Consider the following 26334-nt stretch of genomic DNA (forward strand, 5'->3'; position numbering starts at 1 on the left):
TTGCATTCATGCCTTTCTGCAATGCAATGATGTCTCAGTGACCAGTGTCCCATGTCAAAATATACTCCCCCCCCCCCCCCCCAAAAAAAAAAAAAAAAAAATGGTAAAAATGGATCAAAACTACAATTGTACCTTGTCAGCTGCTTTTGCAATTGATGTTTGCTTGTGAATATGTTTTAATAATCATTTATTTAAACAGGTGGACTTACTGACCCTACACAACAGTATTTAGATATTCAGAAAATATATATGGAACTAACATGAGAGCAAGTTTTTTTATCTTGTTAAAACTTTTTTTTAAATATATGCCCTAATTACACTTCATATTTACATGCCACTGGACATTTTCTTCTTTTTTTCTGAAGCTGCTGAATTTTATGCCATGATGATCTATTGCTTGCATAACATGACATCATCATTCACCCAAGTAATCCTGATCGATACTCGTGCGGTCCATTTGTCCAACCATGTAGGCACATTTCACCTCGTGTCATCATGCAGAGATTTCACTCATTTGGAAACAAATTCACTGAGATTCATATAGAACACTAATTTATAACATCTCAAATTTCCTTTTGTGAATATATATATGTATATTTAATTTTTTTTATATGAAAGAATAGAACTTTTGAACTGTCTTCGAGTATTTCTTTGTCTGCAGTAAGTAGTTGTGCATGGAAACAGACTCTTGTGATTGGAAGTGTAGTTTTAGTCCATACTGCATCTCTCCCTGTTTTCAAGTGAGGTAGAAGTATGTGTTGCCACGCATTGCGAGCAGCCACAGTGTCCAATCCAAGATGAGAAATTTTGCCAGAGATTCTGTTCACAGTGTATGCACAGCTCTTTTAGCCGCACTGTTTGCTTTACTGAAAATAGAAGCTTGCATTTGTTTTGTTATTTGCAGTAGCTGTTTAAAAATCAGACATTTCATTTATGACTAGTATGCTTATTTCAGTGAAATGATTGGAAGAAAAAAATATATCTATCCCAAAATTCATTTGCAGCACAAATTTATGCTAGTCTGAATTTTTGGCATAGATGACCTTGTTAAGATTTATAACGTGATATCTGAATGATATGCTGATGTCTTGACTTTGTTTCCTCTGTGTTCGCCCAAATCCCAATTCCTCTTTCTGCATCCCCCTTGTCCTGGCAACCACAGAACAATCAACTCCAAGATCCAAACCCACTGCCACCACCGACAAGTCCAACGCCAAGCAGGTGAAGGGGCCACACACGAAAATCCGCATCCGCCCATTGACAGGGCGCTACGACTTCAAGGTGGAGGACAGCCAGGGCCAGAACGGAGATGCCGGTGTCACGGAGGATCGCCATGGCAACCAGGATGGGGAGATGAAGAGATTCTCGGGGATGGAGGTCGTCGGGGAGGAACCCAGTCGAAATTGCTGCATCATCAGCTAGAATTTTTTTTTTTCGTTTTGGTTAAGTTTCTGTTTTGAATATGAGAAAAAGAGATGTCGGGCTGATGATTAACGCAGAGTATTAAATGATAGTTTGGTGGTTTTTAATATGCATATATTTTGTAAGAAGCAGCAGATGCAAACAGACTATTAAATATAAGTATCAAGGAAGGTCAACGGTGGACTTGAATTTTGTTGTAAAAGTTAACCTTCCACTGGAGTAGTTGGGAGACTGCTCTTTGCAGCTCACTGTGTTTTTTTTTTTCCTGTTAGAGTGAGATGAAAAAAAAAAAGTCAGTGAGAAAACTTGCAAGAACTTGCCATAAATAGACAGGGGTGCTGCACGGCCGTACAGAGAAGGTGGGCCCAGAACCTGCTCCGAGATCGATTGTTTTGTGCATTTTGTATATATTCCCAGGGACAGTCGTACATTAACCAAAGACTGATTCTGGGAAAAAATGGAAGCTGTGTCAGTTCAGTCCTTTCATACACACACACATAAACAAGATGGTGGGCAAAAATATTGAGCTTTTCATCATACTAGTGCAGAGACAATGCCAAATTAAAGCACGGAAAACTGTTCCTATATGCAAAGGCTTTTCATACTTAACTAGCCACTACTTTATCCTTTCAAACAAAACAAAACAAAAATTACAAGAACAAAGGTGGATAAACACACACAAACATGCATAGTATATGTCTGTTTTATCCAGAACAAGGGCATTGCTGTGCTTTGATCTTTGCTCATAGAAATGATATTCAGGGAGTCTGTGGCTTGAAATTGATATTGTTTGTTTTATTTTTGTGCATTAAGTATCGTATAATGAAAGCAACCAACCATTTCTTTTTTCTTCCTCCTGTCGTACTTTGATATTTGCAATTTCAGGTTAATTTCTGCTCTGTTAAGATATCCATTTATGAGCCATGGAAATGAACTTATATATGTATGAGCATACTTGCAGAACTTGTTCTCAACTTTCAAAAGAAGAAATTATATTATGCTTGCACACGCTATTGCTCCTTCTTCGTGACCAAGAGCGCCATATGAGTCCCTGAATCATGGTAAATTCATATGGTAGAAATCTATTACCAGTATTGCATGAAGTTTGTAACTTGTAACTAGTGGGCTATATGTCTTTGCTGCTCAGAAACCTAGAAAATGAAGTTGCATGTAACACGACTGTATGCATTAGTGCAGATATATGTGACTTGTCACCACAGAAACTTGACACAGCCACCTAGCATTGTAGTCATAATTTATGACTTCCAAATTCTTGAAACTCTTAAGGTTTCCAATTTGCTTCCCATTTATTTAGGAAAAGAAAAAATAGCACAGGCAGAAAAAAGAAAGCCAGCCGCCATGTTGGAGAAGAAAAAAAAAATGGCGTTAAAGTTGAGATACCTTCAAGCAGGAGGAGATTCTTAACACAGCAGATCAGTTCAGAACACCGTTGTCATGTGTCTTATGAAAACTGACAATTTCAAATTGCACAACCACTCATAAGATTTGACATTTCAATAAGAGGTAGTTAAGAAATCAAGCTGCAAATTCTTTTAAGATGATTATCAAATTCCATTTTCTACGAAATTGCTGTATTTTGCAGTTTTCTTACCCTGAATATTTGTGGTTTCATCAGGGGAAATGTGGTGAGTGGTCACATATATATGTGTAGGTACACCTTTCTTCTTTTGCTTGAAGAAAGGTTAACAGAAGTATAAGATTGAGCGCAAAATGCTTTAGATGGAGAAAGCTGGTGGTGACAAAGAATTGTCATTGCCGAGCATGAGCTTTGCTCAGGTGAACAAGAACGACTCTTTTCAGCCACAGCTTTGCGAGCGTATACAATCCACTGTCATGTCATAGTCAGGCTGCTTCCATTTGTAAACGCTTTCAAGAAGACACGGCTAGTCAAGCGACAAGAGCCGGATGAAATCGCCAATTTTTAGATATTTAGAAAAAAAAATTGTGTATCAAGAGCGTCTTCCGACAAGTTTGTATATTGTGTGATATGCTGAGCTTTGGACACTTGCTATTTTCTTCGCATTTTCATATCTTTTTCTACCCAGTTGAATATATAGGAGACCAAAACAATAAAATCATTCCAAGAGCCATTTTTGTTTGAGGGAAATGTTTGGAAGTAGATGTGAGATCATCAGTGATTTATTTCTTCTTCTTTCTTTTTTCCATTTTGCTTGTGGTCTCTGTAATCTGTTAAGGATGAGTTGGTTATAGCACTATCCTCCGTAGATGATCTGGTTGTTTTAGATTCTTGTCATTGTGAGGTGTCAATACATTTACGCTCTGCTGAAATGACACCTTGTCAGGAAGTCAGATGCAATAGCATTCATGATGTAGAAAGGCCATCAGGAATCCTCACACTTCAGCGCATGATGGCTGTCAGCCTTGGCATCAAAGGTTTTTCGTCTTAAAGAAGGATGAGTACATTACGCCATATCAACACTATCTAGTGTGTGTCAATGCAGATTACGGGATTTACAATAAGTGGATGAGGAAATGGATGAACAAACATTCCACTTGGTAACTTTCATGTGTCTTTGTGTCTTGGTTGAATGTTGCAACTGACATTACTGTGGAACAAGTGCATTGTATGTAGCTGTAGTGTTGTTTGTTTTTTGAGGGGGCTAAAGTGTGGATGGACAGAGTGACTTTCTAGGACTTGATATGGTATAGACACACTCAGTATGCACAGTTTGCTGAACAAAGAAAGATTAAAGGAGTTTTAAAGCTGCTGGTCCGCATGAAAAAATGCATTTTCTTGTAAGAGAACTATTAAAGATGAGGTCTCCTGCCCAGAGTATCCTTACATAAAAACAAACAAAACAAACAGAGCTATTCACAGAAACGCAGAAAAAATTTCATGTTGTCTGGTTCTTGGCAAGTAAGCATTTTCTGGCTTTGATCTCATCCCTTAGCAAGCTAGTTGATGTATTTAGGAAGCATGATGTCTTGTGGTCTCTTTGTCTTCACTGTTACCGTTGACGTGATCAAAATTTTGTGCTGTGTAGAATCCAGGTCTCTTCACAAAATTGTGACTGTTGCCCTTCTTTGCTACTGTGAAATCTTGTCGATTTCCATCATGTGAAAAAGGGGAAAAAGGCAAATATGCAGAAAAATGTTGTATGTACTCCAGCTGGTCTGGTGTGTGTGATATACAGAGAGGAATATATACATATATTATATATACTTTTCATATCTATTTCTTGTGAGGGGCTGTAGCCCAGCTTGGTTGGATCTCGTTGCATAGATGCTCTCACTTTATTCTCCTGCTCTGGAATTAAAGAATTATCTTATCATCAGATCTTTAGCATGCATTGTTTGACATTTACAAATGTATCAGCGGTAGGTTGCACAGAAATATTTTAAAGCTGTCGGATGGAGTTATCTCTTTCTGCTTCTTTTCTTTTCTTTCCTTTTTTTTTTCAAAGAGACAGTGTATTATTATGTTCTTTCACTTTCAACCAAATGTGTATAGGGTCCACAGAAAAGCACGCATCCTGACCATGACTTTTTGCTTTAGATGAAACACACGCACACTGACACCAATAGGAATGACAGGGTCTGCTCAGATGCCTTGAGGGAGCCACAAACTAAAATAGAGGCAGTTTTCCCAATCACTTGCCCTTCTTCCTCTATCAACAGCACCCTAAAATCTCTCCATGTCTTACTAGGAAGGACAGAGTAGCAATCAGCATCATAGCTGCTCGCATTCTTCCGTCATTAACAACTGATTGTCAGCGCACCTCAGAAAGAGATCAGGTCCCTCGAATCTTGTTTCCTGCTTATAAGGAAGGGAGTGAGTAATTACTGCGAGTAATTCCACCATGTGAGAGGAATTGACTTCTCACAGTGTCCCCATAGTACTGACTGATGTACATCAAGGGAGAGTTGCATAGGGAGGGAAAGATCACACCTATGTTAATAAAGAGATCTACTGTTTGCATATATATATTCACTACAGGCTTCTAGGGTAGGCTCCTCTGCCGCGTTGTTGTTTTGATTGGTGAAGGGTGCAAGGAACGACATCCTATGATTTGAATTGATCCATGACGTGATTTAAAAAAAAAATGGTTGGATAAAAAGATAAGAAAGGGCGAAACACATTTCTGGTGAGGTTTCTTATAAAGAGTAAAATCACATATTGGGAGTATTTGCAAGTGTAGGAAAAGATGTAATTCTCTAAATGCAATGCATGGATTATTAAGATGAGCACCAGGGAACCATATCAGGGAAAGCTGACTGGCAAAATGGCTCATCATTATTTGACCTGGAAGCAACATCCAACCAAATTGTATCTTCATAACGTTATGTTATCGGCATTGTGCACATATACTTTGACTGAATAAATTAGAAAACTGAGTAAAATTTCATCTTGAATGGAATGGCAAATATCTTAAACCAGTTGAATTATTATTTGTTGTTGTTGTTTTTTTTTGTCTCATATCATAACTTGGATGGGAAAAAGATTTCACCCAATTGTAGACTGGTGCCAAATGCTTTATCTGCTTAGGGAAAGATTTACTGGTAGTTAGTACTGTTGACAATTTGTACAGTAATGTTGGCATGCCATAATAGATGGGAGGGGTGCTTCCCCCCCCCCCCCTTACTTGCAGTATAGGAATAACAGGCATATTTTGTTAACCTGACTCCCAGTGTAGTTGAGGAATAAGCTGCACAGTGCATGGATTGTTATAAATGATCAAATCCTGTGTGATATTTTTTGCAATAGCACATGAGAGAAGGTTGCAATATCTTACAGTGGTGTGTTACTCAAGTGAAGGCTGTCTTTTTTTCCTCTTTTTTTTTCTTTTTTTCCTTTTTCTTCTTTTTTCTTCTTTTTTCCTCTTTATTCCAAACTGTGAAAGTCTTTCTGATATTGTAATGTCTGCAATCTTCAGTGGAATCTGTCTTATACATACTGATCTGTGACATCATAATTGAAAGACAGCAAGGACTTTTCGCAAAGGAAAACAGCAAAGTGTGTAACAAGCAACAATGGCAATGTTTCTGCATATTTCACTTCTTTTTGTCAAGAGTTTTATGGTCTTTCAGCAGTTTTTGTCACTTTTTTTGGGGGGGGGGGGGCGGGGGGCTGTTCTTGTCTTTTTCTTATACGGCAGGTGTGTTCTTTGAGCAAATGTTGCAAAAATCAAATGTTCATAACAGTTCACTGGCATATCTTTTAAGTATGGAGGGGATGTTTATGTGTAGTTGCACAGAGGGGGCAATTTATTGTTGTTTGTGTTACTCTGTGTCTTGGCATCTGTCTGTATTGTTGCTGGTTTTTTTTTCAAGTCTGCTTTGTTTTGTCATCTTCATATTTTCTGTCTTTTGGAATGTCACTGTATTATGTTTAGTTGCAATGCAATAGTCTTTCATTGAGAAATATCAAGCTTATATTGCTTTTCGGCATGTAGAATGCAAAGTTATTACAAGGGTATAATAGAGAGAGTATGACAAGGATGAATTTTAAAAATAATGACTGGAAGGAAGAGAGAGAGAGAGAGATAAGGAGAGAGAGAGAGGGAGGGAGAGAGACTGAAGAAAAACCCAAATCAGAAATATGAAACAATCTGATGTACTTAAATGCTCTCCATTTCACAAAGAGATGGTCTTAAATCTGCATTGTCATGAATTCCTCATTGCTCTCTTTGTTAAATCTCAGTTTTGTTTTTGCAATTTGTACGAGTATGAAGATGGATGATTATAGAGGTTATTTAATTGAATTTTGGTTCAAATGCCAGATTATATTTAATTATACACATGTATTTCCTCTCTTTGTATATCTTGGGGTCATGAAATTTATGGGACAGACAAAAATGTAAGAATGAATATTAATGTTTATGTTGCAATGGTGGAATGACTGTTTGAGATGTGATAGTTGTACAATGTATTACTGACAGTAAAATGATACCTGCAGAAACTTGGGTTATTTGAATCAACGTGTCTCGCAGAAGATATGTATGGGTGTTTGAAGTATGATGCACTTTCTGCACATTATACTAGTATTGTTGTGTTCTCACAGAATGAAACATGCGTTAAATGAACAAGCCTTCTGTTTGAACAATTACTTGTTCCATGCAATGTAAATATGTACGTTTTTGTATCTTAAGTTTCGGAAAAGAGCAGATATGTCATGTAACCCTTGTATCGGAGCTTTCTCTCAACCCCAAATGACATTGAAATCAAACTCGTGTTGTTTGGAATGTTGTGAAGTATTTAGTAGTGATGTCGACTGTCCTGGATGGAAAGTTCGTTTCAGGAGATAACTTGCGTACCATTACATAACGTAGACTCTGGCCTTGAACCTTTGTCAAATGGCATCAAGGCTATAAATATCTTACAAGGTAGGGTGAGGATTGGCACTTGTAGGGATGAAAAAAAAAATAATGACAAGATTTGGGCTAAAACTGCAAGATGAAATAGTTATCATTGGCAATTATACTGCATTGTAACAGAAATCTCCTTCAGGAAATGTAGAGCTGCTGAGTCAGCTTGTGTACAATAACTATGCACATAGGTGGTGTAAGCCATGGGTTTTGAATATGGTAAGACAGTAAGATGGGTGTGAAGGTCAAAATTGAAGTTCAAATTGTTCATTTTTAGGTCTGAAAAGGTTGGATAATGACTCCTATTTTCAAATTGATGACAAATAAAAAAAGTTTTTTTAGAAGCAAACAAATGAAAAAGTACATGTAATTTGGGGGATTGTGTTGGCCTAAGTTGTTATTACAGCTGGATATATATATTATGCATGACATTTTGATACCAGTATTCTCATTTGTACACATACATGTATATGACACCAGAAGGAATGCACCTCAATCGTTTGGAAGCTTCTTATATGTTTGGTAACTGACTTCTTTCTTGTCCGCTGTATTTGTGCTCTCCCCTTCCTTATAGTGTTTTTTAATCACTTTTAATCATACACACACATACACACGAACTCATGAATTTATATGCAAGCCCATTTTTTGTCACGAAGCAAGAATTCATTGGCAAACAGTTGCCTACTGTATACGCCATGTATTTCGTGAGTCTGATTTTTCGCGAAACGGGACTTCCCAACAGTTTTGTGAATGCTTAAATTTGCAGTCGTAGTGTACATCAGTGGACGGAAAAGCATAGGCATGCATGTTGTATTCATGTCAGGCTCTGCATTATGTCTTCACATTGCTGTTAAATTTGTGAATAGCACTGGACTTGGGAAGTTCGCAAAAATAGAAACCTCACAAAGTATATGGCATATACAGTAATTTTTTACTTTCTTGTAGTGTTGAAGAGAAAGTTTTAGTTTATTAACCCCCCCCACAACTGTTACAGTGCTGGGTACACCTCGGCTTGCATTTCTTATGTCTCAACCACAATGTACTTACATCGTGAAATAGCAGACTTTACTTAAATCCATTCATTTCTATCAAAAGGTCTCATCTGGGTTATTTCCTCTTAATCCCAAGCCATTGTTTTCTTTTCTTTTTTTGGTGTGTGTGTATCATAGTGGATGAAATCGGAGAGATGATATTGCACATCTGTGGACATAAACTCGCCATATTATGTATCGTTAAAGCAAAGACTGTACAGTCATGTATATAAAACCGAGTATATATTTGCCATGTTGTCAAGAAAGAAATGTTGCAACAGTATATATGTAGAGATGTTTATTACGAATCTTTCTCTCATTTAGCCAGTGACGGACTATTCGCTTTTTTAAGAAGGAAATCTGTAATTGTGTTAAACCTCACTCTGACAGTGACCTGCATCATGTTAGTGCACTCAGAGTTATCGGTGTCTTTGTAATTGAGAAGTGAGAAATTGATGTAACTCAAACAAGGGTATGTATGTTTGGGTTATATATTTTTTTTTTTGTACAAAAAATAGAAAAATCCTAACAGATTATAAGACCAAAAAATAGTCGCATGCTTGTTTGCATGCATAATTTGCTTGTTGGAATACGAGTGTTGTCATGCCTTTTATTCTAGGTAAGGTGTCGCGATGAGCACAGCAAGAAATAGGTAGTGGAATAATTGTATAGCAATATTTCTATATCCATTCTGGAGATTAATCCCATGTAGATAGTACCAGTATTTCTATTCCCCACAAGAAAGGAGACAATTTGATTTTCTTTTTTCCTTTTGAAATATAGTATTTTCAACTTGAAAACTTGATACTCCTCCCCTGTCTCTTTTGATACAATGTATACTGAATGTATGCTGGTTTGAAACCTTATTTCCACTTTTGAGATGCAGACTATTTGAGGAAAACAGTGTGCACCATGCATTTTGTATTAATGAATGACTTTGTATTGTTTTACGTAGGTGTCATTTTGTTCCGGAATCGTACGGACGGTTCCACTTGGCCTTATCCAAGTTTTATTTTTTGTTGTTCAGTCTCTATGATAAATAAAATGTCTTCATGAGAGTAATGTTTCAAAAAAAGTGAATATGTGTGAGTGTCACAAGTGTGGGTGTTCTTATTTTGTCTCCTCACTCTCTTATAAGAAAATTAGAACGACTGATAAATGTAGCTAGTTTACCGAGTCTGAAATGACACAAATACAGTGCACTCCCGTTATAATGAACACAGTTATAAGGAAATTCCGGTTACGATCAAGTAAAAATTCATTCCGCAAAATTATCCGCTCTTTGTTCTTTATTGTTTATTTGTTCGGTTATAATGAAATTTTGATATAATGGAAGATATTGCCGGTCCTGAGGACTTCGTTATAACGGGAGTCCACTGTACAATGAAAGTGCAAATTTTTGCACATTTTTTTTTTTTTTTTTTTTGTGCCTGGCTTGGTAAGATTGATTTTGTGTGTTTTTAGTTCTGCGTAATCAAAACGTTTAATAGAGTTACATGTAACAAGCAAAAATTATTCCTTGCATTGATTTTCTTGCTACCAGGTAGTTACTAGCTGCACAAAAAGTGCAAAAATTTCCACTTTTACAGTACAGTGCACTCCCGTTACAACGAACACGGTTATAACGAAATTTCGTTATAACGAAGTAAAACTTCTGGTCCCAAAATTATCGCCATTAATGTCTATGGTACAAAATTCGCTTATAACGAACACGGTTATAGCGGAATTTTCGTTATAACAAAGTCTTTTCCAAGCCCCACGGACAAAGAAAAACAAAAGAAATGTGCTCCGTTATAACGAAATGCAGATCGCTTTCGAAAATTCGTAGCGGAACAAGCATGGGCGAACGCTTCACATCACGGTGTATTCGCTCCGTGTGTCACGCACAGTTTCCGTCAATTTTATGCTCTCTTTAATGTAATATCCAAATGAAATTTAAAAGGTACAGTGTATCATTCCGTTTAACATATCTGCACAGTGTAAGATGAGTATTCAACAAACAGAATATGATATATGCGTGGTTTCCTTGTTTTTGTTATATATTGTATTTGTTCGGTTATAACGAAATTTCGTTATAATGAAAGAAAACTGCCGGTCCCGAGCATTTCGTTATAACAGGAGTGCACTGTAATCACAAGGAAACACAACCCACAGGAAGATACCTTCAAGAACTTTTTATATAAACCCAGTTTATGTAAAAATTTGAAAATTGCTGGAAGTTTTCTAACAATCTTCAAAAAGTGATCAGTCACTGGTGGCTGTGTCAAACACTACATACACGCAATAAAATACAATCTCTAGTTTTCTGTAGCACATTTCCTTGTTGTGCTGTCATTATAGACCCTTTTTGTTTTTATAAGGTAGATAGAGCAATCGGTGCATTGATATTATTACATGTATATCTACTTCTTTACATGTTTGATTGTTTCTTTAGGGGGAATGGGGGTTAAGTGCTTTTGTTATGGTTGATTGTTGTTGACTTTGTTGCTAGTTTGGGCAAGATTAAAGCGTGCTATACAAAGTCTGTGCATACAAATATGTATACATGTGAATATATTCATATACGGCTACACACCGCATTGATAGTTTTCATGGGATAAGAAACATGAAAATACCCAATGAAATAAACACAAAAAACAAAGATGTTTTCTAAAAAGGGAGATTTATTATACAAGCTGCATCCTTACACTAGAAGGAAAGGGAAAGTGTATGAATATTCTATATACAGACTCTATTCACCCTGTTCTGCTCTACAATAATCTTAGACATAACATATATAAACACACACAATGAATTTATACTGAATGTTTAAGTGGCAGGACCTCCACAATAAGTATTCTTGACGATCCATTCACTTCATGTATGATTTTTGATACACAGGGCATTCCCCCGCTGGTGTAGAACCATGTTCTTCTGTGTAAAAAAAGATATGAAAACCAGGAATGCTTCCCAACATTCTTCCCCCAACTACTGTAAAGCAAGATAATTTTGTGGCACGAAAATTTCATGAATTGGAGCCGACGGCCTTTTTCGCGGCATGAAATTTTCACAAACTGGCATTCAATGCATAAAGAATAGACAAGAACTTTCATGCGCATTTTAATTTTGCAAATCTTGGCTCTCACGAAATTTGCGAAATTAAAATGCACACGAACATTTCTGGTCTTACAGTACCTTTGCAGACCTTACATCTCACACAGGGAAACCTGTTATATCAAGCTTTTTTGTACGTTTATGAGTTATTGGTTACAATGAGGTCAAATTGGCACTCCCTGTGGCTGCTTTGCTATGGGTTGTCCCTGTACTGCAATCTCCAAATATACATATACGGAATAATGCAACAGTTACTGCTATTCCAGCATGTTGAAATGTTCCCTAGAACATCACAAGCTGTATCACAACAATTCCACGACAAGGAATTTGTTTTTCCGCATTTTTATGTGTGCTGTTATTGACTTACTAGGTTGAAACAAAAGAGTCTCGTAATCAGTGTATTTGTGCAATAAGAACAATGACTCGCATCCTTTCCCTAACAAATATTTACAGATCCTTATATATCTAGCTGTTTGTCTACATAATATACACATTGCATATGATTCACTTTTGGAGAAAGAGTTTGTAAGAAATGAACAATGATAAGACATTACAAAATTAACTGAAAGCCATTACATAATCAACTGAAAGTACTTTTCTGCATTTGTTGAGAAACATCTGTACCACAAAGCCATTCTCCCTGGGGTAAAGCGTGTCCAAACACACGGTTTTTACCGGGAAAAAAAAAACTCTGTCAAAGGACATGGTATTCACTTGGGGGAAAGGGCATTTGTTTCAATATGGCTGAAAGGGGAAATATTAGAGGACTGCAATGGTCCCTAACCATTTATACAAGACTTGATCAAACTTATTTAACTCAAATGGACATTACGGGAAGGGTAGAATGTAAAGTAATCAATATGATGAACTCCATAATCATAACTGTAATCAGGGCTGTGGAAGATAATTCTTTTTTCCAAACCCATGGAAAATCCTGTGTCGTGGTAAGTTCAGAACTGTTTTGTCAGATCTCAGATAAACTTCTTTACTTTTTTGTTGTTCTTGTTTATAGCCAGAAAAATTCCATAGGACAGCACACAGCAATACCAAAGGGAATCGGGGTCAGTTTCAGTGTGTTGATGTGGAGGAAAAACGTGAATTCTTTCCTGAGAGTATGTCTAGAGGGCAGGAGTTGCAAGGGTTCACTCAGAAGTGACTGGATAGGCCGTGCTGAATGCAACATTCAGTGTCTCCTGGGCATGACGCAGCAGATTAACATGGTGCCACAAAAAGTGCAACCAAGCACCAGAGTTCAAAGGTCAAAGGCAACATTTGAGGTGGACTCCTGTAGCCAGGGATGATACTAGGTGGGTAATCTGGGTGTCGTCAGTCCCGCCACGCTACCTCCACTTCATCAGTTCTGTACCTGATGGTAAAAATCAACATCACTGCTTGAATTTACAACCAGACATAGCAATTAGTACAGAAGATGGATACACCAACACCATGAAAACTTAAAGGGGCTGTACAGTACTGGTTGAGGTGGGGATTCATGTTTTGAACATTCCTAAGTGAGATAATGAGAAACCTCTTATGAAATATGAAAGAGCATGTAATTCTAAGAAGGATTCAACGTTTATTTGATGAAAATTGGTTTTGAAATGGCCAAGATATGCAAAAAAGTGATAATAATAAAAGGCGACAGGCCACAACTTTATTAGGATCTCTTTGTTTCACCTTGTTTTTTAATATCTCAGCCATTTCAAAACCGATTTTCATCAAATAAAGTGTTGATACCCTTTAGAATTGCATCTCAGAGAGTGGTTTCTGAATATCTCGCAAAACGTTAAAAGCTAAATCCTCACCTCGACCAGAACTGTACACACCCTTTAAGTAAAAGTGAGTGTCATGGTATTAATGGCATCAACTACTTCAAGATTTATTCCGCTTTTCTTTTTTCTTCTTCTTCTTCTTTTTTTGGCCTGATTTTATGCTGGTCAACTAATCACCAAAAGTTACTCCACTTCTGGTTCAAGAACTACTGTAAAACGAGGGATGTTCGCGTGCATTTTAATTTCGCGAGAGCAAAGATTCGCAAAATTAAAATGCATGTGAATGTTCTTGTCTACACTATAGGCATTGATGTTAGACGCAACTCGCGAAAATTTCACGCCGGCGAAAATTTCATGCCGGCAAAAAAGGCTGTCGGCTCCAATTCGCGAAAATTTCATGCCGCGAAAACATTGTGTCTTATAGTACCTGGTACTTTTCAGGCAATGACTTTCACACTACACTGCATAGGGAATTTGAGGCTAAATCATAGATACACATGATATTTGTAGAAGCACACCTTCATTACCACTGTCGGGTGTTGCGTCCAGAAATGCAATGTTATACACAATAAATAACCCATCGACATCTACCCTTGATCACCAACAGCCATACTGTGACATGAGTTCATGAATTAAACTTGACATTCTCATAAAGTACCAGGTATGCACAATGCTTGTGTGATTAAAAACAGAATTTGGAAATAAAAATTATGGAAAAAATGAGAACAGAATCTCATACGAGATATTTGAAATTGCAATCAACTTTTATTTTGTCTATCCTTGTAGTTGATTATTTCTCCCCCCCCCCCTGTACATTATAAGAAAATGGAATGATGTCTTTCAGCTGCTGTGAAGAGCAAAGAACACACTCCCTTTGCAGCAACTGGCATTGTGACAATTTATGTCAGTGTACATTGCTTCTCCTATAGTTTGTTACCTTTGTGTGCACCAGGTTTCTTCCAGAGGGGTGGTGATCCCAGAGTTGAACATCTCCCAGCCAGCCTGTGCTATCATGGCCCCATTGTCGATGCAGTACCTATCAATTCAGACAACGCATGTAAAGATAAATTCAGTCTGATCAACCTTCAGGCACAATTTAATCAGTTACAAGATACAACTGAAGTTAACAACAGATGATAACCAATGATAGTTAAGTCCAAAGTGAAACACACAATTTTTTGTCATGATTAATTACCGGTTCCAAGAAGTAGACGTCTGTGGATAGAAATAGCACCGATCCATCAATTCTTATCATTGTATCTCACAAAACATCACAACCCTTTTAGCATAATGAGTTCCTTATCATGAAAAAGAAAAAGAAAGGGAGAAGTGTGTGATTCTAAACTTAAGACCGAGACGAGACCAAAGCAATCCTCACCTGTCGTCCGTGGCACACAGCGATGCTCCTCTCTCCTCCGCCATCTTTCCCATCATCTCCTGTAACCTGGCGTTGCCTGGAGGGAGGGGGCACAGCGTGTGGGAAATAGCATCAGTGACTCAATCAAGCTGGTAATCAACCCTTTGAGTACCACAATCTCAACAAGCCAGGGACATTGCACACAGACAGCTTACCAGTGGGAGTAAGACACTCCACTCCATGTGAGATGGATTATTCAGAGTTCATAGAGTTATATCAAGAAACTGAGCATTGAAAGTTTCACTTAAACAAAACCAAGAATTAAAAGGAAAATGATGTGGAATTTTGAAGTTCTCGCACAATTTTACAAAGAAGTAATATTAGTTATCATGACATACACATATTGGCGGAGGTCATGATGTTATCTGATTTAAATGAAATCTATGCCACTTTATTTGGCTTTTAGTTCCTCTTTTAATCATTCCAAAAATGAACTGGAGTTTCTCTTGAACACAGCTCTAGCAGAAATCACAACACTATGATCTTGCTGCAGCTCACATTACATAAGGTATCTGTCTATGTGCTCCACAGGTACAAGTCAATCGTAGTATTGCAACGTCATGCTGAGAGGGTTAAAAAGTAACAGGTGATTGCTATGCAAAATGATACCATCTCGAAAGAACCTTGAAATCATCAACTGATTTTCAATTTGTATCAATCAAGATTTCAGCATATCTTACCAAACAAATTAGACAAACAGTTTGATACAAATGTCAGAGAAATTCTTGGTGACAAAACCGTCCTTGCTCCTCTACAAGTCGTATATTTGAAAATATTTTTCTTTCTGGTCATTTGACAAACATTTATTAAATCAGCAAATACACCAAATCCCTTACCCTGCAAGAAAGATATAAATTTACCACCAATAATACTGACATAATATGTTAGTGAACAGCCTACAAACATATGTGACCCGCTACAACAAAATGATCCTAAAGTCGGGCGAGGTCGATTATTTGAAAATTGCATGACACAATTCCCTAATCTTTCTGCTTTAAATTGATATATAACACATCTTATAAAAATAATCGGCTGCGGAGATATCGATGTTTAAAAGAGAGCATGTCAAGACGTCTGAGAAATCACTGTTTCGAGAAAAGCGCCCTAAAAGTTCTCCTTACGACGCAATCACAATCAAGAGACACGCAAGTCAGTATTCACCTCCGGACAATAGAAGTTAAGCCCTAGCAACCCCAAAATGCTCATTCAAACACAGCGTCGACGGTCTCCTCACCGACCAATCAGTAACCAGGATGTCAGGAGAAGCGGCTAGGCATAGCGCAACCCGCCCGCACGCACCAGTCGACTGGGCAGTGTGCGAGCTTCACGCTTCGGTTAGTGGCAAGCAGCAAACTGACCAATGAGATCACTCTGGTCGTTGTTAGGGGCGGAGCCTATGTGTGGCGCTCAATCCAAATGTTCGAACCAGTTTCTGCTTTGTTGAAACACCAAAAAAACATGGCCAGAAATACGCAATTTTTTGGTCTTTCCTTTCATCATTTTGCTTCAAAATTTCGACAGATGATAGAAGACATGTCAGACTCTAATAATATGTCAAATTCAGAAAATCGTAAGTTTTGACCAATTTTGATGCTCTAACTTTAAACTCGATTTTCACGGCTTCGACCGTGCGCGACTTTAGGACCATTTTGTTTGTAGCGGGTCACATATACCTGAATGATAGCATTCAGTGCAAGTGAGATTAGAGTATTAATTGACAAATACAAATCTAACTTGGCTATCAGTGATTACATATCCATCTATCCTATACTACACATACATCAACATATAGAGAGTAGATGCAGCAATATGTATTAAAGAGATGAGATTTCATGGTTTGTTTGTATGTACATATGGTGATAAAACAAAATAGAAGACACCAGAGTATGTGGAAAAGGAATACTGGGCCTGTGACCTTTCACATCCCCAGTCTCCATCTACTTACATCCGACGCCTCCTACGATGAGGACCTCCGATGACCCACAGTGTGCCATAGCACGCTCTGTGATCTCCACCAGCATAGCAAACACAGTTTCCTGCACAGTAGGGGAAAAGCAAGCCAGTTTTAACAATGTACCTGTATGTAAATCCATGGATACAACTCTGCCCACACTACCTGTCTTCCCCACCTCTCTCCCAAAACTAATAACGACCATGTCAATTAATCCATTTAAGATTTAAAAACATTCCAATGCTCTGAATCCAGTTTGCATATCACTTTTTTGGGCGACAAAACCTTGTATCTCAAAAATGTCAAATGTCCAGGAGAGCGAATACACATGCCAGCCAAAACACTAAAACAAATAAGATCACTTTTCCTTTGACATGCTGTGGTGGCTTCATTATTGGGGTAAGACAGATTTTTGACTGGACTTAATTGATAATCTAATAATTATTCAAGAAAGTGATTTTAATCAAACTTTGAGATACAAGGTTTTGCCACCACAGCGATGGTAAATTAGCTGTTGCTGTGTTGGGCAAGGCATGGCCAAGCTTTGGGGTTGCCACATACATTTTTAGATATACAGGCTTGCATGTAAGATTTCAATATGTCAGTAAACTACCCTACAGCCCGAGCGGCAGGTGAACATTTTTAACTTTCATGTGCCTGTGAAAATGAATATGGCAAGCTATTCCACTGGCATTTGAGTGATACTCTCACCCATCAAAGCCCAGATGTGACGTAATGAAAGTGAAACAAACCAATTTATACATAACAATGCCAAAGTCCTTCACGGAGGCTATCACATTACCACATTACTAAAGGAGTATCACATAAGCCCTCTTCAATGACACTACTTTTCAGGGTGCCTTTGCTGATCTGCAGATAAATCTTGGGGTACATGCAATTAATCACCCGATGATACGATCAAACTCCTTCTCGTTGCAGGATGATAATAGAAATGTAAAAAACTTCTTACAGACTTCACCAAAGCAAGTATGAAAAGTAATACAGTGAAATCCTCAAAAAACCAAGGAGTATCACAACTTGATGCCCGTTTAAACAAATCTGTTTTTGGAAATTAAGATATACAGACAGACAGCAGACAGACAAACACACAGACAGACAAACATCACAGACAGATAGACAGATAGATAGACAGACAGACAGATAGATAGATAGATAGATAGATAGATAGATAAAGAGAGAGAGAGAGAGAAAGATAAAAACAACAAAACTATCATTTACTGCTGTACCTGTAATGAAAAGCACAGATCTTCTGGTGTGCATTCGCCTTTCTTCAGCTTCTTGTGAGCTACATCCTGAAGGGAAGTAATCACAGACAGCATGAAAACATTTCAGTACTGATATCAAACTATAGCCCAGTCCATAAACGGACACATGAAATGGTTCTTGATGTAGAAAGCTCCATGAATGTCCCAGTCTACTGAATTAGCATATTTGATCATAAACTTCTCTTTCCTCCCCCCCTTTTTTTTTCTCTTTTACGACATGGAAAAATTTACTGAAATACTTCTATCCACGTTGGCCCACCATGAAAAAACAATTCTGCTGAGGTGTGTAAATGTATGGTAGTATATTGTCTTTGGGGAAGCAGCCCATTGATGCATTCCCTGCTAATTTCAGGCTCATTCCATCTTACAATGACATTTGGGATTACAATAGCATGTGTCAAATCTGTAACACATTTATCTGCAGGCCTACTCTGCACACATTACATTTCTTCTGATGGTGAAGCAAATGCAATCTTCTCACAGTAGCAGGCTAAATCTATTACAGAAACCAGCTGCTATATTAATGTGACCACACATTAATTGTTGCATATTTGCACAGCACATTAACACTGATTTTAACCACAATGAATGAACTTTACAATGAAACCTGGAATAGCGTTTAACAAATGAAATTTACGCCACTGAAAACAGCAAAAGACAGAAATGTTCAACATGTTTGGAAGGCGAGATATCCCAGTTTTTAGCTGTCAGCACTTACCTGGTAAGTTAAGAATATTCCTTAAAGGGATCGTATAGTTTTGGTTGAGACCTAATTTCAGGTTTCTAACATTTTTTGGTGAGATAATGAGAAACCTCTTATGAAATATGAAAGAGCATGTAATTCCACGAGGAATTCAACGTTTATTTGATGAAAATTGGTTTTGAAGTGGCTGAGATATCCAAAAAAGAGCGATTCTAATAAAGTGTGGGACCCACGTCTTTTATTAGGATCGCTTTCTTATACTTTGTTTTTGGATGTTTCAGTCATTCCAAACCCGATTTTCATCAAATAAACTTTGAATTCCTCGTAAAATAGTATGCTCTGTACTATTTCATAAGTGTTTTCTTGGTATCTCACAAAAAGTTAAAAGCCCGATTCTCATCTCCACCAATACTGTACCATCCCTTTAAACAACTGAGGAATATATCGAAATGATCACTCTAGGAATAAAGCATAGAATAGGCATAGAAAATGCCTCTTTAAACCAAAGTTTTTTGACCCTTGACCTTACGGGATTTTTCCCAAAGTCTCATTGGTGCACCTACACCTCATGTAGCTCATCTGGACTAGGTACTGAGAAAATCCACTGAATCTATTTTTTTTTTGGGGGGGGGGGGGGTTGTGTTTGTTTTTCAAAAATTGCAAAAATGAGATTTTGGGTTGACAGACAGACAGATGAACAGACTGACGCCCCCAAAAATGTTTAACCTTTGTAGCTGAGGCAGAAATATTGCTAAGACTAGTTGCTTCATATCATCAATTTTGATAGCAATTCTTGCTAGAATGGCAACTTCTTGCAGCAACCACCAATCAGGAGGGGGGATTCTCATTACTACTATGATACATGCCATCACAGCTATCAAGAGTGGCTATCACAGCAACTTTCTGTGAAATGGAGCCCTGGACCTCACACAATATTACATAAAAAGATGAAGAAACAAGAAAAAAACAAAAGAAGTTCATGTCTGAGGTACCTCAATGTGAGATAGGAGACCAGAGAATGATACGTCCATCCCTTTGACCACATATGGCAGCTCAATGAACTTCTCCCCTCTGAAAGAAAAAATAGGAAGAATGTGAAAAACAAATAATGATGACTATTCTGAGGAAAACACACACACACACAAACATCCATAATACAAGCATATACATAAACCTCCACACACAGAACTGTACACGGACTCTTGCACACTCAAAGTATTCAGTAATGACATCTCAACAGGCACTCACTTCGAAATATAAGCTGTGACCTTAAAATTTATAGCACAAAGATTACTGATGAAACTTCAACCTTAAGCTGGCATGAATCGGTCCACTGGATGACACTAAACGAAAAAGGAATCTACTGGCATACACATTTGCTAACGTACAATAGCCCATATATATCATGTTCCTGGGAGTTTCTCTATGCTTAAGAGTGCATAAAAAGGGAAGGATTGGACGGCAGAGCATGATAAATACTGATGAAACAAGATAACTGGGTAAGATATACCAAGACTGAGAAATCAAAACAGTAAAAATTTAAACACAAAGAGTTTTGATTACTACGCTAGCAACAGCAGGGCAGGTAAGGACTTGTCACAAAACTCTTCAAGGGCAATCAAACTTTAACTTGCTTTAAAGGCAGAACAGTAATTCAAATCACTTGAAGACTTGCATACAAAAGAAAAAGGAAGCAAAGACCAATATGATAAGAGGTTATCTCACTACAATAAAGTGTATAAAGAGGATAATACCTTTTGGCCATCTGTTCAATGTTGTATCCTGGACTGGGATCATTCGAAAGCTGAAATGGAAAGGTTTGGGATTGGCATTCTAAGTCAAGCCTGATTTAATTCACTCGTTCAAAGTATTCCTCATCACTGCTTAACATATCTTGCTGTTTATCTTAACACTGACAAAAAAATAAAAAAGAAGAAAACATGGACACAAGAAGAGGAGCAGAAACCACTCAATACCTTTTGGTAACATGCACTAACAGTGACAGCATAAAGTCTTCTTACGGTGTTATCACAGATCACTTTGTTGATTACATGAGCTATATATGATTTTTACCAGAATGGCAAGGCAGGCCAAGGAATGGCTGATGGTGGGATTTGGAAGTGATACAGAGGCTGGGTTACACTTGTGAACCTAGGCACAGGACCACAGTGATTGTCGAAATCTGTTAGTCTATCCCTGGTTATTCACCTGGCTTTACATGTACAGTGACAAAAATGCCTCCCATAGACCTATTATGTATAAAATCATCTCACTTTTGAAGTGCTTACTTTTTAAAAAAACCAGGTTACAAAATTTACATTTTATATATCACTGCTAAAATAATGAAGATGCCATCAATTTGATATTGATCTATATCTAGTATAGATGGAGAATTGGTAGGGTGCAATTTGACTCTATTAAATGTTGGTATCAAGAAACAAACACACTCTTCACTTTAGTAACATGAAAATCAACATCTCAACATTTTAAGCACACCAAAAAATTGTTAGATATCAATAAGGATCTTTACCTTCAGTATTCTTGCAAACCTGTCTAGGCAGTTGCCAACAGCAATATCTATGGTTTCACCAAAAATCCTGTATCTCTTCTGTGAGTATGCAATCACCTGGTAAGGAAAGACAAAGAAAAACAACAGTTGGAAATCTTTATTTACACTAGTGATACAGAGAGCCTCAATACATAGTTCACAGAAAAATCACAAGTTGAATTTTGTTTGTCATATTTCTATTAACCACGCCCCAGTAGCAACATGAAATAAGCTATGTGCAACTGGTCTATGTTGAGGCAATAAGGTGGACAAAAATCAAACCAAATGAAATGAACAATTAAACAATGTCTTTGTCACCCTTTGGGGCAGATGCATGAAAAGCAAAGGAAAGAATGCAAAGCAACACAAATGTTCTGAAAGTCATATATGTAAAATTGTCATAATGAGACAGATCTTTTTCACAAAAATGTAAAGTACAAATCGTATCTGAGACATCACGACAAAAAAAAAAAAATAAAATATTTGTCAGAGGTTGAAAATAAATGCATCAGCTTATCTTGAAATCAATACGACAATATGGCAACAGCAACACTGACAATGACATGGACACAAAAAAAACATAATGAACACTCTGACAGATAAAAGCAGACCAAAGTATGGACTGTGTGGACATCAAGATATGTTTTACGTCTGAGAAGTAGAAAATTGCCAATCCTCTAAGCATCAAATAACAAGACTCTTGACACTGGCTGCCTAAACTCCTTCGTCTATAAATTCCCCTCAATTACGGATGTAGACATAACATCACTGTTTACAGACAAATAAGGAAGTGGATTAACTGCAAGAAAAGATGGCCAGTTTCTCTGGATGCCTGCAAAATATGGCTTCTTTCCAAGGGACAATCCGAGACTTCGAGGGGCCCTCTCAACACATCAGTGAACTGCCCTCTGTTGAGCAGTTCAAGAGAATCATAGAAGCCAACTGAGCAATGGCAGAAAACCTTTTTACCTGCACAACGAACACCTGTACATACATCTGAAAGAGCACAACACCACAAACCCTCATCCAGTTGCTGAACAGGCTTTGATGAGAAGCATCATAGAAGTAGAAATAGAAGCTCAAATGAAGAGATGAATATGAACTAAACTACATGTACTTTCACAAGCTTGTAGGAAATCATCCATGTTTTGCCAACTCCTTCAATTCAAATCAAATTCCATCCATAAGATGACATCTGGGCCCCATTTCATAAAATATGTTAGGATAGCAAACTCTTGCTGGAATGACAACTTCCAATAGCAACAGCCAATCAGGAATCTGGATTCTTGCCGTTACCATAACAATTGCCATCCCAGCAAGAGTTGCTATCATATCACATTTTTTATGAAAACGGGGCCCCTGGTGTCAGAATAGCACACAGTGAAGCAAAGCTGGAACTATTCATTGATTTAGCAGAGACATCACTTCTCAAAATTTCCTCACATTTTCCATGAATGTTCAAGGCCTCTTTTGACTGCCTTTAAAGAGAGAGGAGAGAGAATGAGAGAGTGGGAGAGAAAGGAAAAGCCTGATATTCCAAATAGTGTACTACAGTGGACTCCTATTATAACAAAGTCCTCAGGACCAGCAGTTTCTTTCGTTATATCAAAATTTCGTTATAACTGAACAAATAAACAATAAAAATACATAGAGTGGATAATGTTGCAGCCTGAATTTTTACTTCGTTGTAACCGGAATGTCTTTATAACCATGTTCGTTATAACAGGAATGCACTGTAGAAGCTTGAATCAAAATGAATGCTGTGAATTATTCACCCTCTAAGACTTTTATCGCATTTTGCAATAGACCTGCTTTACTTGATTTGTGGTTTCTATGGTGATTTGCAGGAGAGGCTTACCTTTCTGCATATCTGGATGCTACTTACCTGCGTGTTTCCACCACTGACATACAGGACTGTAGGATTACTTGCTCCTGTCACCAGTCTTCCCATCTCTATGTCTGATTTCCATGTGTTCAATATAGCAGTTAAGGTACGATTCATGTTCTACAGGTTGTATGTTTTCATCTTTTCCAAATGAAAACAAAGTCATTTCTTAAAGATCATTGAAAACCTGAAATATCAGTCAGCAGATCTTACTGGAAAAATCCACTACTATAGATAATACATTTGTATCTTTAGTAATCTGTTAACTCCATTGTCAAAAGGAATTAGGTATGACTTGATAGGTAGAGTAAGGATACGCCCAATGCAGTGATTGACACCAATAATAGGAACATTCCAGAGCTGGGCCACTGTTCTCGCTACCCACGGCAACTGAGACTAAAGGAGCACCCATGCCAGGTCCTGTGGGGGAAAAATGACAATGTCTACACATCAAAAATGTTTCCATTACCCTGTCAGCAATGTTTTCTAAATTTCCCCCAAGTTGTAAGATACTACATAAAATGTTTCAGCTCACACAAACTTCATCAACATTTATATAAGGCTATTATGGAAGCCAACTTTGAAAAAAAAAAGTGAGATATCTAAATTGAATATAAACCTTAATTTCAACAAAATTTTTAACAAGACCATTTTTTCAAAGCTGACTTAAGATACAACTGTAATGACTACTGCAAATTTATGATCACTGAAATATATCTTAATATGTTGTTCATGTACTGTAGATAAATGGTATGATAATCATTGTTTACTTCCATTACATTCAAAATCATTCTATTATCATCATAATTATAATCATTATCTGTATGAACACAATTAATACAATGGTAGCAGTAACAGGAGTATAAGTACACCTATAGGTGTATATAAATTGACTGTCCTTTGGAATGAAAATATGGAAATGCTGCACAAAGGATTTAAATCATGGGATTGCTGAGTAACAAAGCCATGTAATCCATTGAGGACAGACTGATTTTGCTATAACATGCATTTCCCATTGAAACTCATCCTCAACGGGTTAATCACTGCAGTCCATTGGCTTTACATGAAACTTTAAAACTCACCTTTTGTGTAGCAAACACAGTCAATATCCTTTGGTGTTAGTTTGGCCTCATCAAGAGCTCTGAAAAGGGAATCAAGGATGATGTTTATGAGTTTAACACAAAAATTTCTATGCTTTCTTGCTACCTATTCCTAAAACCAAGTTGCATCCACACACAAGGCACTACACACTAACAACAATGGAATTAAATCTGTGAAACATAATAGTTCATTTAGTCACAGATAAATGTCAATTGGTATGACATACATTCATTGCATTCACCAGAAGTAGATAATATCAGGCCTTTTTCTTGCTCACTCAAACAAAACATAAGAACAAAACACACTCAAACAAACATGATGTACCGGTACGTTGGCAGTTACATTAGTTTGTAAAGTTTGTACTAAGCAACTGCTGATAACGTTTACAATTATTCTTTAAGACCAACAGACCCAAAAGACTCACTTCCTCAAAATGGACATGATATGCTGCTGATGATGTTTGGCTGTATCACGAGGCTGAAAACCTGTTGGTGAAAACCGATACGAGAAAAGGGAAGAATATCTGTGTTGAAGCTGTCAGTGTTATGATGAGTTCATGGGAATCTAAAAATACCAGCTTTCATGGTTTCTAAAAAATTCCCTCTAGCAAAATGTCTTCAGCTCTTTTGGGTAACATCACTTCAAGTATAATTTTGAGGTCAAGATATACGTATCTTCAGTGCAAGGCCCTTGAACCTTGAACCTTGGAGTGATAATTCCATTCAGCAGCTCCTTGGAACTACCCTAGCCCCTTCCCAATGCCTAACATATTTGCACTGTATACTCTATGTTCTCTATGCTTTGAAGCCTATTCATTGAAAAAGGGAAAAAATCTTTCAGAAATAATGCGCTCATAGAACAGACACAATAAAGTTTGGATTGGACATTTTTCTGCCATTATATGAAGAAGCAAGAGACAAGATCAGTCTCCCAAAACGACAGATTTAAATGCCCACCTCTACTGTCTGCTTACATTACATTATCATTATTTTTTGATAAACAGATATAAGAATGTATACAGGAAATCATAAGAAAATACAGATATGAAAATGCAGAATAGTCTACACACAAGGAGTAACTTGCAAACAATGTTTGGAAAGTGAGAGTTCTTGATTCAAGTACCTTCTCCAGGTGGTGTGATGTATGTATGCCGTGGGTTTGAGAGGACCTCTCCATCTCTCACGATGCCAATACCAAGCTTGTTTGCACTGCCCTCAAATCCTATCACAGTCGGCATCTTGTTACTTGTATACCAAGGTGTCCTTTGTTAAATACTGACTTGAGGTTTCACTACTGCAGAATAAATAAAGGATAATGGTACATTAGTAATTATTATTACCATCTAGTTAATTTACTTCAGTCTCAGATCTGTTTGTATACAAAACCGCCCATAATTCCACAATAACGCCGTCCGAAACCTATGCCTTTGCGCACGGTCAAAATTGGAACGGGAGGTCAAACCTTTGTGCTGTTTTTTTATAGGCTTGCCTGGTTTCACTATCATACTAGACGGTGTTGCTAGATCTATTCTGAATAAAAGCAAAAGACAGCATTCAAATACAACATGTCATTGTCATTGACATTGTCTAGAAACTATTTTCAGGGATGCCAAGTTCAAAAAATTTTTATGAGTGAGATTTTCATGACTCAGCATCTCGGCAAGCGAATGTGCGCGAGAGGGGTTCCCCTCCCCCCCCCCCCCCCCCCCCCCCCCGCCCCATTGAGCTTTCTCAATTTTTAGCTCTTAATGGTGCGATCAGGTGCATACTTAAGTGATT

The 26334-nt window shown here is 37.5% G+C and overlaps 2 protein-coding genes across 4 annotated transcripts in view; one reads left to right on the top strand and one right to left on the bottom strand.

The window, feature by feature from the left end:
* Window positions 1-3540, top strand: part of LOC139742285 (protein phosphatase 1 regulatory subunit 16A-like) — a 108244-nt gene extending 104704 nt beyond the window's left edge. The window contains exon 11 of one of the 3 annotated variants that reach the window (XM_071652863.1): window positions 1163-3540. In XM_071652863.1, coding sequence (XP_071508964.1) covers window positions 1163-1422 — 260 coding nt within the window. In that variant the 3' untranslated portion in view covers window positions 1423-3540. The remainder of the gene's footprint in view (window positions 1-1162) is intronic. The other 2 variants (XM_071652864.1, XM_071652865.1) reach the window with 2 other exon arrangements.
* Window positions 3541-13089: 9549 nt separating this feature from the next.
* On the bottom strand, window positions 13090-25807 carry LOC139742301 (probable tRNA N6-adenosine threonylcarbamoyltransferase). Its single transcript, XM_071652880.1, is given in 14 exon segments — window positions 13090-13259; window positions 14603-14701; window positions 15044-15119; window positions 17028-17118; window positions 18281-18346; window positions 20015-20093; window positions 20777-20826; window positions 21553-21648; window positions 23456-23529; window positions 23773-23836; window positions 23838-23875; window positions 24538-24596; window positions 24981-25041; window positions 25679-25807. Coding segments are annotated over 14 exon segments (1008 nt in total). The 5' UTR covers window positions 25794-25807; the 3' UTR covers window positions 13090-13219.
* Window positions 25808-26334: the final 527 nt, after the last annotated feature.

The sequence above is a fragment of the Diadema antillarum genome, unplaced genomic scaffold, assembly GCF_040938485.1.
Source record: "Diadema antillarum isolate AM-2024a unplaced genomic scaffold, OU_Dant_1.0 seq00000994_RagTag, whole genome shotgun sequence".
In the NCBI taxonomy this organism is placed as follows: Eukaryota; Metazoa; Echinodermata; class Echinoidea; order Diadematoida; family Diadematidae; genus Diadema; species Diadema antillarum.